This window comes from Bremia lactucae, linkage group LG15, assembly GCF_004359215.1.
Source record: "Bremia lactucae strain SF5 linkage group LG15, whole genome shotgun sequence".
Lineage (NCBI taxonomy): Eukaryota > Oomycota > Peronosporomycetes > Peronosporales > Peronosporaceae > Bremia > Bremia lactucae.
In genome coordinates this window covers 1338069-1353238 of record NC_090624.1, presented here as the reverse complement: position 1 = coordinate 1353238, position 15170 = coordinate 1338069, and the positions used below count along the sequence as shown (strand labels likewise).

Genomic DNA, 15170 nt, shown 5'->3' with positions numbered 1-15170 from the left:
AGCATCGTTATCAAAGTCAGTAATAGCATTGTCGCTATTACTGAGATCTACCACATTAAAGTTGATTTGATTAACATTAGTATCCTTCGCATTGACTCTACGGTCAATGCGTGACGAGCAAGAGCTAGATTGCTCTTTCTCGAGCGAGCCCCCTTCACAATAAGAGTCACTCTCAGACAAGGCGGGTGGCCTAAGCCGTTCAAGAAAGTGGTGCATGTATCGTAGAAGCATGCAATGAATTGTTAATGGCGAATTCTGCCATCAGCAAGAGCTCGCTCCGACTAGTAAACGAGTGGACGTATCCGCAAAGTTCTTCGAGGATATGATTTGCACGTCTCGTCTGACCATCTAATTCCGGATGGTCAGAAGTTGACAGTTTTAACTGTGTTCCCAGTGAATTGAGCACATATTTCCAAAATTCCACCGTGAATCTGGAATCTCGATCTACAACCAATCTACGGGAGTGTTCCGTGGAGCCCAAATATTGTGTCATCAAAGACACGAGCACAGCCTTTGCCTGTGATCGACTCAAGGACTGCAGCAATGCAGCAAGACGGACCATCTTGCTGAACGATTAATAAACACAAGATTATAATTATTCTATTGATCGTCTTCAAGAAATTCGAAGATTAAGTCCATAGGTACGGACTGCCAACACTTTGCCGGATCAGGCTGAGGTTGCAACGGAGCACGCGATGAAGCACTAGGCTTCAGCTGTTGACCAACTTTGCAAGCACATATGTAGTTGCGGACGAAATTATACTGACGTGGCAAGTACACATCGCGACTTATCGTGAAATAGGTCTTCTCACGCCCACGGTGCCACTTATTGGTGCATCGTGGCACTCATACATGATGCGTAAACGCAAATTATATCGGTGGAGATGGACGATACAAGGTGTGCCGCCAGCAACGGTTTTGTACTACAGTAAACCATTGCGTGATGTGCATCGATTTGTTGGAGATTGATACAATTTTCGACAATTCTTTTAAGGATTATTGCGATGGATTTTTAAGGTAATCCACCAACCCCTTTGAGCCTCATCTTCTTGATCAGCCCTTCTAGCGTCGTGAAGGAATGCTGACGACGGAATACTTATTGTTGCGGCAGTTGTCTCTTGCTGTTGATATACGCAGCCAGCTCAAAATCAGGCCGGCGCGAAAGGGCCTCACGGACGATGTTGAGTCGTCCCGGTTTATACGTAACGGAGAAATTATAGGGCGTACATCGTGTTTACTCACAATGCACCCAAAAAGTGGTATTTCATTTGCAGCGAACATACACTTCTTGAGATTTGCAAACAATTTATGCTTACGTGCAAGTGTAAGTGTAAGAACCTTTCGGACGTGGGTACCATGTGCTTGAAGGTTCGGCTTCCTTTCATGGCTCTGCTATGAACGAAGTCGTGATCAAAATAAATCGGTGCGAAATTCCCCACCCATCTCAACAGATTGGTTACACACATGTTAATTGTCGCAGAAGCATTGCTAAGTCCCTTTTACATAACTAGCCACTCCCATAGCATCGCGCTTGGGGTGTTTACTGCTGTGAACGGAATATCCTGGTCACGCATGGATCTGACAGAATCCATCCATCAGATCTGTTGATGAATACAAAGTACTCTTCGACATACCATCAACGATTACGTCTTTTCGTGGTATCGGCATACCGTTGCAGCGTTCATTTAATTGAACGCATGCATAATCCGCCACCCTCCTGTTCCTCTACGCATACAAAAGATCGGAGAGCTGTGTGGGGCGGCACGTGCCTGCAGCTAAGCGTTCGATAAAGAATTTGTCGATCGCTGTATTTGTGCACGAGACAATGGTGACACAGTATTTCGAATCTGGAATCAGGTCGATTTCGTGTCGAGTGCCTATATCCTTAGTCAACTCACACGGTGCTGATTTAAGAACTACATCCTTGAATTCGATCAAATCCTTTATAAAGGATACGTCGTCAAATACACCCAGGATTGGGACGTAAAGCGTTCAATTCGAGTCTTCTTATCTAGGACACTTTCGTCCATCGATGAGCTGCTGAGAACCCATTCTCTCTTAGAAAATACTATTGCCGACCGAATATCAGCCACGTACTTGTTATCTGTTACAAGTACGCAGATCTGCTTGACTTAGCCACTACGCAGATCACGCAAGAACCGTTTCAGTTATAGCGTTAGCAATTGATTCGTCTCTAAAGTTAAATTTGGAGACGCTATCAGACCAAGTGTATAAGCGCCTACACTTGATCCGTTGTTTAGTCAGTCATTTATTGTCTGAGTATTCTCTTGAAACTTTTTCCAAAGGTACCTGGGAACCTTTGACCACAGATTTCTAGGGACTTCTTCCCATAGAAATTATTTGAGGAGATTTTTCCCTGCTATGGTCGGTAATCGCAGCAATATCCTCAACGTTCGACTCTCCAGTCGATCTATGACTTTCGCACTGTCTTTTATAGACAGGCATTAAATGTTTTCCTGGATGTTTTCTAGGCAAAGATCCTTGTCTCGTACCATTTAACCTTTTCGAGTGGTCACCCAATATACTATGGAGTTAACTACCGACGGCTGTGCACATGCACAGCCGTATATTGGGTTGTCACAATTAGGTTTTGTGCAGTCGTGCAACAACCGAACCACAAGTAAGGCTATCGCACTCACTCGTAGGACATCTTTACGCTCGTGGAAGTCCGAAGATGTTCATCAGATGACCCTCTGATGAACGAGAGGCAGGCATCGTCACGGTTTGATGCTGCCATTTTATGCATGGCTCATACTTTCTGAGACATGGTAGTTCAAGGATTAAAAGGCACTGGGCGTGGGGCACTACAGTCGTAGGCGTATGGACTCGTCTTTTGTCAAAGATTGCAACTTGAGAGCTTGCTGGTGAAGCAAGGCTACGTTTTTCTCAGCTCGTCGAGTTCTTGTTGTATGAACACGGCTATGGCCGCATGCTGTTAATCTGTGTTAAGAGTGAACAGCATGGCGCCAACGGCTGGCCTACCTACGACCAAACTCAAGCGTTCGATCGCTTTCCATTCAAGGCACTCAAATGAGTGAACCTTTCACGTTGCGTGATAGCCTCCTTGAGGGGCTAGAATGCTCACTCCTTCTTTATCCAACATGTTCTTGTTGAATAGAACGTACCTAGGCCGTTCAACGGACCACAAGTACTACCAAGTGTAACGTGGTAGCTTTAATAAGTACTGATAACAGTACTGTTTAAGTGACCGTAGTTCTGGACAAGATTACCATTCTTAAAATATCAAAATTCGTAATATCTCAGGTCTTCCTTACCTACAATCAGAAACGCGGCTGTAACGAGGTGTCCCTTTACATAAATATTATTTCCGGTAGTTGGTATAATAAATACTATTTCTATGAGAAAAAAATAATAATGAAATAAGTATTTATTATATTTAAGCCAGCAGTTTTTTATGCAAGAACTTGATATATAGATACAGTTTACTTCTCATAATTCCTAAAGCCTTAGAATATGCCTTAGTAGCTAAAACTACTTAGCTACTTAGAACCTTCCTCTGCACGTCGTGTACGTGAAGTAGTCGAGGCACCCCTTTTCAATGTAATCAGTGAAGGTTGACTAATAGACCACCTCCTGTGTTTCTGAAAGTTACCCTTTGAGCACGAATTCGGCCGTGATGCTTTTAGATTATCTCCGTAATTTTCGGAGAAAAATATAGCGCATATGTGCCAAGAACAGGAGCCCCCGTGCGACCGTAATATAAGCTCTGCCAAGCTGAGCAGGAAGATAATCCGACTGCGTGCGGCTGGAATACGGCAGGGGTGCCCGCTGGCTTCGTCGCTCTATCTCGTTGCGGCAGAATTACTTGCGGTGGTAATTTAACAGGATCGAGACAATCAGTCTACAGGAGCCAAGTGGGAGGCGTGAGGAAAATAAGTTCTTAGGATCGCAGACGACTCGAAGGTGTTTTGCAGGAAGCGCATCATCTACCCATAGTTTTGGACATAGTGAATTAATTCGGACGAATGTCAGGCTTGAAGGTGCAGCCTTTTAAATGTAAAGTTATGTATCTAAATACTGCCATGGGCATGGAGGATCATTACGGGATTCCAGTATTACGTCCTGGGTATGTGGTGAGGTACTTGAGCTACACAGTCGGAACAGGGGGACTTACCAAGGCAAACTGGGCTGCTCGTGTCCGCAACGTTCAACGAGCGACTGGACACAGCAACCCGGCTTGCAACTATAGTAGAGAACCGAATATTGATTCTCAACGTGATCATGCTGCCAATCATTTTGCTCACTGCTGCTGTATTTTAGATGCCGCCGTGGGCACAGCAACAGCTAATGAATCTTCAGAAGCAATTGCTGTGGTATCACTCCACTAGCACGGAAGCCAATTGCCATGAGGTCATTGCAGCGGGTGAAACACGCAATTATCTGGCTCACTAATGCAAAGACGCCTATTTCTGGCCTGGCAGGCATGGGCTCAGGACGGACAGCAGGAATATCTATGCCCCAACAGGGAGGACGGCAACTCACCGAGAATCGCAGGACCCCCGGAAACACTCTCCAGCACTTGATCGGGCCTCTGCTGGTACCAACACTACCGAACACTGAGGGTGGTATATAATTGAGCTTGGAAGCCTGGCACAGGATGCGATCAGCTGGACGACAGAAGAGGAATGGGTACCGGAACTCTCTCTACCACTTGGTCATGCACCTTGGGCAATAACATTAGAAGAGGAAAGATTCTGGCCCGCGTACTCCAGCGCCGACAAACCCTGGATTATGGACCAGCAGGGAAACGTTCTGACTTCTGGGCAGTATGCTAAGATTCAGCTCTGCTTTAAAGTGGAACTGCAAGAATTGAGCGTACTCCTTCGTCGTTCCGACTGAAGGAACTATCACGTACCAACATTACAAGTTGCGAAGATGGGGCCTGCGCAATTTTGCTAATTGCAGCGAGCTTAAATGGTGATCAGCCGTTTCAAGTACGAGAAGACCTGTCCTGCCCCCCACCGAAACTGACACAGAACTATACGTGGGAAACACCACGACCGGCTGCGTCAGCGGCATCATGGTTGACCCAAATCAAGGTCAGCAGAGCGTCATTGCCCTTAAGCAAGATAGCGATGGAATTCATTGGAGCATTGCGGTGAACAGTATAGAGGATCAGCGGACGACTGCCTTTTGCCAACAGCTCCGCAAGCGCAACAATACAGAGGGCATCGTATTTTACGCAAATCCGCTCATCCACGGGTTTTCATGGAGCTATCGCGTGAAGTAACAACGTTTCGTCTGTATAAAGGTTCGTACACGAACTCTGGAGACGTTTTAGGACTCAGCGGAGGGAAGTGCGTCCAGACAGCAGCTTTACAGCAGACATTTACCATCTTATGAGGCTTATAGGAACGAGCTCACCGCATACCAAGTTTAGGTCGTTTATCGAGTAGCGGTGCGGCAACTAAATTTCTTTCATCCAAACCAAGTTCGAGATAAGAGCTCCAATACTGCCAAGGGGTGGAAGAAACACTGGACCACATCTGCTGGACATACCCGTGCACGCAAGCCTGCTGGCAGAAGCTAATCTACCACTGGACAGGAGGACGCTCGGAGCTTAAACGGCTTCGTTACTTTTTAGAAAACAGTGCAAGCAAAACTGCACCAGGAGTATCCCAGTGGTCCAAGCACACCTAGCACGACACCATCCAGACGAGGTGGTCGCATAGACGGCCGTGTGGAACGGATATGGCAGCGTATGCATCCTCAAACTGTTAGGTCAACATAATCGCGTGACCTTTCAGCACGCGGAAATGACTATCGCAGGCAGCGTGCATCAATTTTGGAAGACCAGCATGAGACAACTCTGCGCCAAGCGAGAGTGCCGCAGACCCGATACGAAAATAGAAGGAACCTGTCGGATGCTATGTAACGTGCCGTACCTGCAGAATCCAAATTGGCCTTTCAGTGTCGTCTGTGACGCATCAGATTTTGCCATTGGCAGTGTTCTATTACAAACAGATGCTGATGAGCGTGAACGTGTTGTCACGTTCGAATCTAGATAGCTTAAAGCTGCGGAAAAGAACTACCAGTTCATGACAAAGCGTTACTTGCTATGAAGTATGCTCTCGTCGAATTCAGAATACATCTGCTCAGCTCTAAGCCGTTTGTGATATATACAGATGACGCGTCATTACGCACTGCAACTAAGCGCCCCATCTCTCACAGAGAATGACCCGATGGCTATCCTTTTCCGCCGAATACAAGGGGTAAGCAGAATGCTTTGGTCGATGCGTTACCACGCAGGCCAAATTATAAGTCTTCTCATCTAACGACTGTTATGTCGCCTATTACTGAATTAATCCGTGCGGCTTACGCCTAGGATGAATAGTGTGTATCTCTGCTACTGACTCGGGCTTTTAAATTGTCGGCACGTTTGCGTGCAATGTTACATCGAATTTTTAACGATAACGACCTGTTGCTTAATTGCACGGACGCTGCGGATCCTTCGCGCGTCGTTGCTTTTCACGATGAGGATTTGCAGCATTGAATCCTCTACGAGGCGCTTGATACTGTCCTTGGTGGTCATCTTGGTAGAGAAAAGTCCTTCGGCTCTGTAAGCCAGATTTGCTGGTGGCCCAAGCTTCAAGCGAGTCAGCACATACGTATGCCGATGCAAAACTTGCCAACGGTTTAAAACCTCGGCTCATGCTGCGGCACAACTGGCAAGTCTGTCCGAACCCACAGGGTGTCAAGAGTCCATTAGGATGGATTACCGGTATCGTGGTCTTTGTTGACCGATTGAGCAAAATGTATCACTAAGCGGCTGTGTTGGATACAATTGATGGTGAAGATACAGCAAGGCTGTTCATCGATCGCGTGTTTTCGACGACACGGTTTGTCAGTGGAAATTATCTCTGATCGGGACCCCCTTTTCACGGGTAAATTCTGGGAATTAATTTTCCAACTGCTTGGCACCAGATTGCGCATGTCCACCACGGACCATCCGCAGACCGATGGTCAACCTGAACGTGTCAATCGCAACATTGAAGACGTTTTACGCAGTTTGTGCTCAAACACTAAAGCAGCGGAGCTCACTGCTCCCAGTGGTGGGATTTTCGTAAAATAACGATGTCCATGCTTCTACAGACTATACTCCGATCTATGTCAACGGTCTCACCATCCCATGGCTTCTTTAACGATACTTCTGCGTGGCTGAGGGCTTGGTGGGTGGGGGAATTAGCCGATTGGCTTGCTGATATCAGCCCTGTTACCGTTCGGAAACAAGTTTCTCGCGACGCAATTTAGCGTCTTAAGACATGTAAGGGATACGATCGCTGATAGCCAAGAAAAACAAAAAGAACAAGCAGATGTGGATGGCAAATGCTGTATTAATACTTATATGGTCGGAGACCGAGTTTTACTAAACGCAAAAAATCTACCTACCAACTTGGTTTCCGCGGTCTTCAAGACCAAATTGTGCCCGCGCTTTATTGGACCATTTACGGTCGTGGCCAAGAAGGGCCTAGCTTACACGCCAAACCTTCCTAGCAAGCTGCGTGCACACCCAGTGTTTAACGTTGTCTTGCTTAAGCCATATCGGCGCCCTTCCCACGTGGACTTAAAGGCGCTTGCGCCAAGACAGGCGGTCATGCCGCAGATTGCTGCATCCTCACCAGGATGTCCAGCTGGCCCTTTTAAACAACTTTCTGACGCTCCAGCACCGAAAGACGGTTCTGCACTGCACCGCCTCAAAAGAGCTCTCGACCCGAGCAAGGCTCTCACGAAGAAGTTGCACCTCGTGCCTTAAAGCATCAAATGTTTTCGTCGAGATTTCGCCCCCCTCCCGCGCTGCTTGATGCGCGAGGAAACCTTCAGTTTCACGTGGAGAATTTTCAGAAGCAACGTCGTCGTAAGGGCCAATACCAGTACCTGGTGAATTGGCTAGGGTAACCCTCTATTGAAAACTCTAAGAGTTTGATGTACCTCTTCAGCAAGATTGCCCGTACGCCGTTGACGTTGAGCGCCAAGCTCAGGGTCAACTCGCGTCAAACGACGCTTTCCACCACTAGACGTCGGATCAGGTGGATCTTAGCCTCAGTGTGGCTTCGATATATGGTTGTTGGGTCAACTGATCTAGTGCTCTCAAATAGTCTAAATGGCTTTCCACATCCGACCGACTCTGCTCAGCAAATAAGTCTGCGCATAACCTCGATGAGGTTAAAACAGTTGCGTCACTAGACTATCAAATGTTGCCGGGGCATTAAAAGCCCTTGTGGCATAACCAACCACTCCCATAGCATACCGCTTGGGGTGCTAACCGCTGTAAGCGGACTATCGCTAGCTCGCATGAGCAGTTGGTAAATAACATCGACTAAGTCAAGTGCACTGTACATTGTACATCCCACCATATTGCTCTGAAGAACATCCTTTCTTGGAATGGTTTTGCTGGTATGTTGGCAGCATTAAGCATATTATAAGCATGTACAATGCGCCATTTGCCATTTAGTTTTTTTGACACAAATTATCCGTGTCAAATAAGAAGATTTGCTTTGCTTAGCACGGAAGAAATCGTCAATAACGTCACACTGTTCCCTTGGTAAGGCCACTATCTTGTGACACAGTATTTGGTTCCCGATACCAAGTCAACTTCATGACGGACGCCTCCATCCGAGTGTCAAACAGATGGTGGATTGGCACATACCACATCTTGGAATTCCTTAATCAATGAATGAAATTTATCCGTATGATCTTTAGGGATCGATGACCCACTTTGCGCACTAAGTACAGCTTTGTGTCATCCAGGAACCCTTCGTCCAGAAGCGACGATGAGTTTAACTCAATCGCTGGTCGAATGACCACCACCTCAGATAAGTAGCCAGCCTTTAAGGCTCAATTGCACTCATCAATAGACATTTCTTTTAGCTCTAAAAGAGCATGTAACGAAGGGATTGCCGCAAGGCTAACTTCTCCCTTGATTTTACCGGTTACACCATTTACAAGCGTATGCAATTGCTCGGTCGTATCACATTGAGAAGGAATAGACACATCGCACTACGCCTCTTAGAGGCCGGGGCATTCACGTCCCAAATTTTTCAGCCTGTAATGGATCTATACCAGAGCTGTTATCTACTTCGACATCTGACAAGGAGACAGGTAAGTTAACCTCCTTATGCAGCGACCGTTTACGTGTCGCTTCACGTGCATTAAAGGGATATTGCACCTTTGATGCTTTGGCGAATCGCCAATAGGGTCACTATTGACACTCAGTATGGTGCCACCTCGGCCGACCACACTCGGTAGACTTAGACGTGCCACTCCACTTATCTGAGGGATATTGCACCCTTGATGACTCGGCCTTAGGCCTACAATGTTTTCAGCAGTCAGTGAATCGTCATTACAACGAGTGTCACTCGACAGAGTACGTGCCGTTCTACCCCCTTTCTCTGAGTGGGGCTCCAAATTTAATGCTAATAACATTAATGTGGGTTCATGACTCTTCAAAACTTTGGTAGGAACATTGCGCGTGGCGCCTAAGGTCTTAGACCTCCAATCGATTCATGTCTTATGGCATTCAAGCCAGGCCATACTAAGGATAAGATCATATCTCGAATCCAAATCAAGGACGAGACAGCGTTTCATACTGTCAAAGTCCAAAAACTTAATACCTAACTTCAACGGAACTTTAGGAACAGTGACACAAGTCCCAGTCGCTAAGCGAACACTAATTGTATCACTTTCATGCTTTTAAGCGCCTAAGCGATCTCTTACAACCTCTTAAAGAACATACAAGTCAGCAGCAGGAACTCAAAGTCTTCAATAGCCAGATGCTGGATGTACTCTTTCAAGACACTGGCCCCATTGGTCTTCATTTCCAAGCCAATGTCCCTGATGCTGGCGCAACAGTGAGCAGCGTATTGTTAATTTCCCTTAAGAGAAAGACGTCCAGCATAATTGCAAAGGCGCTCCTGAGTCAATTGAAATTGACGATGGCTTATTAAAGCCCTAGAGCGACTAACAAGCCAGGCTTGTACTCACGCCCCGTGCCATTACGCCCCTAGTAAGTTGGTTGTAGCTCCTGTCTACTCTCACATCCTAGAGGTTCTTAAAAGCATAAGTCTTCCCCAGAAGGGCGCCCGCACCTACTGGGTATCGATATTTTTCCTCACCGTGCCAGATTTCTGGTATTGGTTATAATTGGTGCTTTTTCGATCTTTATGCGTATTTCGCAGGGGACAAGCCGGACGTAAATATCTCGTGCTTCCGCATATATAACATTTACGGATGTTTTACAGCTTGAAGTGCCTCTTCTCCTTCCTCAACGAGACTAATACCATGGGTTCCGGTCTATTAGATTGTACCCCTGTGCTCGAGAAGCTTGTTCGGTAAATAGGCGTGCTAACGCGAGCAGACTTAAAGTCGAACTTAGCGCGTGGCGCTATAGCAATTGCCTCTTCGAAAGTAGCAGGATGGGATCGGAATAATTCCTTCCCGGTAACGTCCCCATTGAGCCACCCCATAAATACTCTTTCGACAATTTCTTCTTGCACTGGGTATTGATGCATAGATGCAATGACGATTCTCAACTCCTGAACATAGTTCTCTAGGGTTCGTTTACCCTGTCGAGTCGCTAGGAGCCGTGCCCTTATGCGAAAAGCCTGATCAGGCGGTGCAAACATGCCTACCACTTGCTGTTTTAGCGAATTTTATGAGGGAAAGCGTCGTTAATGGACGTGCTGCACGGTAGTGCCCACTACATGACTCTACCTCCGAGTTTGTAAATGGCCCTAGCCACCTTTTGCTGTTCTGATAAGAACTAGGGGGAGACAATGGACATCTACATCAGCTCAATCCAAAAAGTGAGTTTTTCTCCCTCTTTTCATTCAAATGTCTTGACATTGACAGCTAAAGGGCAAGCCTTAGGCTCTGACTCAGGTACAGAAATGTACCGGGTTGGCATAGATGCTGCAAGGTGATCCTGAACCTGGCCGATCAGGGAGGATTCATTTCGTATGAAAGCTTCAAGCCTTGCATGCAGGACCTCTGGTCCCTGCGATATAATGAATCTTACATATCAAGTCTGTAACGGGATAGAGTTGCCCTAATGTTACACAGTCCCCATTAAGTACATTTGGTACTTAAGGGGATGGTCAATTACTAAATAATAGTAATTAGACCCAACACTCGGGTGTGGTGCACATTTGTGACCAACCCTTGTGGATGTGATGCACATGGGTGCATTCACATTAGGAGGGATGACGCCCAGCGTCATCCATGATGACGGCTAGCGTCATCAGTTACGCGAGGTATCTATAAAGATACGCTCGCAATACATATTAAATGATATCTATAGAGATATCATTTTAATTGGTAAAAATAGGTATTTGTATTTAATTCTATTAAATATAAATCAGTCTGAAATTTACTACCTACTTGGTAAGTGCGCACGAGGAGACGGATTACCGCTCCCGTGACGTCACTTCACCAGAGTTCTTAGTGTGTTGGGTGAGGTCGCTTGCGCGCCCACCACAACTACCTCACTGCACGCAAGAGAAGCAGGTGCAAACCGCTTCCTCGCTGTGCTAGGGTGTGTGCTAAGTAGAGCGTGGCCGCATTACGACGTGCCCGCCTACACTTGGTAGCACTTGAAATCCTTCCCACGACCCGCATCTCTGCGTGTGTACGTGAGGATGAGCCTCAACATTGATTGGGCTCATTTTCCCCACCTCTCCGAACATCATCGGGAGGTGGCAGGGCTAATGGCGCAGGGACTTGGTGAACAAGCCCTGGCCAGGCTCCTGGGTAGTCCTCCTGAGCAACATGTTGCTCAGTTGGAGCAGTTTGAGGCATTTGTGCTCGGACAGCGGAGGGCCGCGTCCGAGGCACAGAGCCATGCTGCGGCGGAGTCCGTCACTCAGACTCAGGATGAGCTGAGGCATGAGCAGGCTCGGAGCGAGGCTCTCAACAGGACTGTTGAGATGCTCTCTGCCCGGCCGCATCAGCCGAGGCCCATTCGGATGGACCCGCCCAAGTTCGATGGAACTGCGGCGCACACGATTGTCCACTGGCTTTTAGCCGTGGAGCAATGTGGTGTCGCCCAGCTCATCGAGGACGACAGCCGGATGGTGTCGTACGCTATGTCGCATCTGCGCGGTAAGGCCTCAGAGTGGGCTTACTCGGCGCTTATGGCGGACAGAAAAGCGTTCCCCTCATGGGCGATCTTTAAGGATAAGATTCGCGCCATGTACCAGCCGCCGAACAACGAAGTGTTGCTTCAGGCGCGCTTCTTTGGGGCGCGACAGGCGAAGCGATCTCTGCAAGAGTATGTGCAAGAGATGCGCTCGCTGTCCGCATCCATAACCGTAGGTCCGATTCCGGAGCACATTAAGGTGCCCACGTTTATGAACGGACTACGGCATGGCCCATCGCGACAGGCCCTTTTCAGAAAGGTGCCGTCGACGATGGAAGAGGCAATCCAAATTGCCTTAGTTGAGGAGCAATCCTACAACAGTGCCTCGGCGACAGCTTGGTATAAGCCGTCGGCCGAGAGGACAGATGCCACTCCTATGGAGTTGGGCAATGCAGACGTGGTCTGTTTTAAATGCGGCAAGCGCGGCCATATGATGGCTCGCTGCTATGCCAGGGTCCCTGCTGGGGCAAAAATGCCCAGCAAGAGGACTCCCTTCCCAAAGGGCGATGGCAAGAACCAGCGTGCGAGACGCATGAGTTCTGCNCGGTCTTCTTCGACTCTTTCAAGTACATGAACGACGACGCCACGAATAGCGCTGCGTACAGAGCGGCCGACTCGAATATGGGCATGGCACTCTTCACGTTCTTGCTAATTTTCATGTATTCGGGCTGTAGCTTGAACAAAACACCCACCACCAGTAGGAAAAGAGAGCCACACAGCGATACCATGGAGCAAACGAGTGCCACTGAATAATAAAACAAGCTATGAGCAGAAGCACCTAGGCGCGTCAAGGTGACGCTTACAAAAGATCTTGTTGCTCATGGTTGTTTACTCGATAATAGACAGCCCAGAATGAGCAGGCAATACAACAGGAAGGTCGTTAGCAAGGTTTATAGGAGCGGATCTGAAATCGTGGTGGAAGACGATGCGAGACGTTTTTGCCAATGTAGATCTTATTGCAAAAAAATAGTTTCTATCACATAAACTACGGGGAGTTCACGAAATTGGGTTATACCGAGAGGTCGGCACTTATCCTACCAATCAGAGATCGTTCAGTGTAAACTTAGTGATCCGGTGATAATTCGCGATGTACGACTTCTGCCTCACGATTCCGGTACGACCTCACACGACTGTCGTTCTCATTTTGCTCTATCGATAGGCGCAATACTTAAGCTGGTATTTTGTGTTGTAGTATGGCATGGTGTTGGGCCTGGGTGGTCTAATTGGCTATGTCAGCTCTGGCAGTACGATGTCTTTAACCGCTGGTGGGCTATCGGGTGCTTTTCTAAGCTTTGTGGGCTACTGCAGTTACAATGAATACAAACAGAGCCCTGTGACGTCAAAAATGTGGCCTGCCATCTCGTTGATCGTATCGGCGCCACTTACGGTCATGATGGCGAAGCGCTACAACGAAACGAATCATTTCTTTCCCGCTGGCTTGGTGGCAGCCTACAGCGCTGGCATGTCCATCTTTTACGTATGGATCCTTACAAAAAAAAGTAAACCGCATTACAAGAAGAAAGCTTGAATTCAAGAATAATCAAGTGTCCGCTAACTTGTCAAGTATACATGACACACTTGCCAAAATATACACAATGCTTAATTCACGCTCCTTCAACAGAATCCTTCTAATACAGTAGAAAATGCTGAGCTTGTTTTAATTCCTTTATTAGAGCAGTGGGAATTTACACCGAGTCACTGAAGTTGCTGCTGTCTCTCAAAGTTGCTCTGGAAGCTTTGTATTGTTGCGCAAAGGCCACAATGTCACGCATTCCTTTCGCAAGCCATTCTCGATGAAGTGCGCTTGCAACCTGCAGGTCGAGAGATCGTGCGGGCGTCTGGAGCGTCACGAACGACTGCGGATCCACCGCTACTGCTGTCTTCTTACTTCCACGACCGACTGCACCCAATCTACCACTCAAGTTTGCATTGTCAATTCCTTCAATCACTTTAATTTGATCCACTGCCAATGACTCAAAACTACGCTCGCCGTGCTTGTGTCTCCACCGCAGCTCCAGCGGCTTTTTCGGATTAAACAACAAGCGCGACGCATGCATTCGACCGCGTCGACCCACTTTTGTCAGCACCGTATCATTCACGACACTCGTGGCCAGCGTCAAGGCAATCGTCAGGTGCTGCTTGCGTGCTGTTAACAGACGCTGTTGCTTGGTGCGCAATGCAACTTCCCGCTGCACTTGTTGCCCCAATGCATTTAATTGAGGATACAATTCTTCCTTGGTAACTTCCTTAATAGTGTAGCGCGATAAAAGCGAGCGTAAATGAGCTTTTGCCCATGGAAAATCGTACATCATCGACTTGACATACCGAAGCTGATGTAACATCAAGCCGTGTTGAATTGGTCCAAGATCAATTACGTTGGCTGCACGCATGAACGGAACCCGAATGCATCGATGATTCCAGTGCCATACGATACAGCGCACTGGTTTTTTTGCAATGACAAGCTCGGGAACGCCTTCTCGTGCTCGCACACGTAAGACCATTTGCGTATGGGTCATCGATGCTGGAGAAGGTGGCGATGACGTAAACGATGCGTTTAAAGTATTTACCGAAAGTCTTGGTACTGACTTTCGTCTGCTATAAAGAGCGAGACTCGGCTGATTTATAGCGGATGCGCCATTGTTCTTTCGGCGCGTCGATGGGGAGAATGAACGTGGAACAACGGCTTCAGAGGCGCTCATTGATTTCCGACGAGCAATGGCAAAAAGCTGTTTTGTGGATTTCTGTGGACTTTGGAAATTTGAGTAATTTGTATTCGACGCAACATTTGTTTTGATAGTAAGCGGATGAACTTCGATGAAAGAGCTACTTTTCAACGCGGTGCGCTTCATTATTAACGACTTTCGTCGCAATGGTACAGCGCACGTGATTTTGGAAGTGTGGCTGTTCCGTCGATGCATTCCTGGACTTTTAAGGGAGCCAGAAGCCATGGCTTCGTCTTCTAGAAACTGTAACAATTCCTTTTCAGGAAATTCAA

At 47.4% G+C, this 15170-nt stretch overlaps 1 protein-coding gene across 1 annotated transcript; it reads left to right on the top strand.

Annotated features, from left to right (window-relative positions):
- The first annotated feature begins 12717 nt into the window (after positions 1 to 12717).
- On the top strand, positions 12718 to 14862 carry CCR75_007252 (uncharacterized protein). Its single transcript, XM_067965313.1, has 2 exons — positions 12718 to 13289; positions 13368 to 14862. The coding sequence occupies exons 1-2, from the start codon at positions 13263 to 13265 to the stop codon at positions 13701 to 13703; spliced, it is 363 nt and encodes a 120-aa protein (XP_067819306.1). The 5' UTR covers positions 12718 to 13262; the 3' UTR covers positions 13704 to 14862.
- Positions 14863 to 15170: the final 308 nt, after the last annotated feature.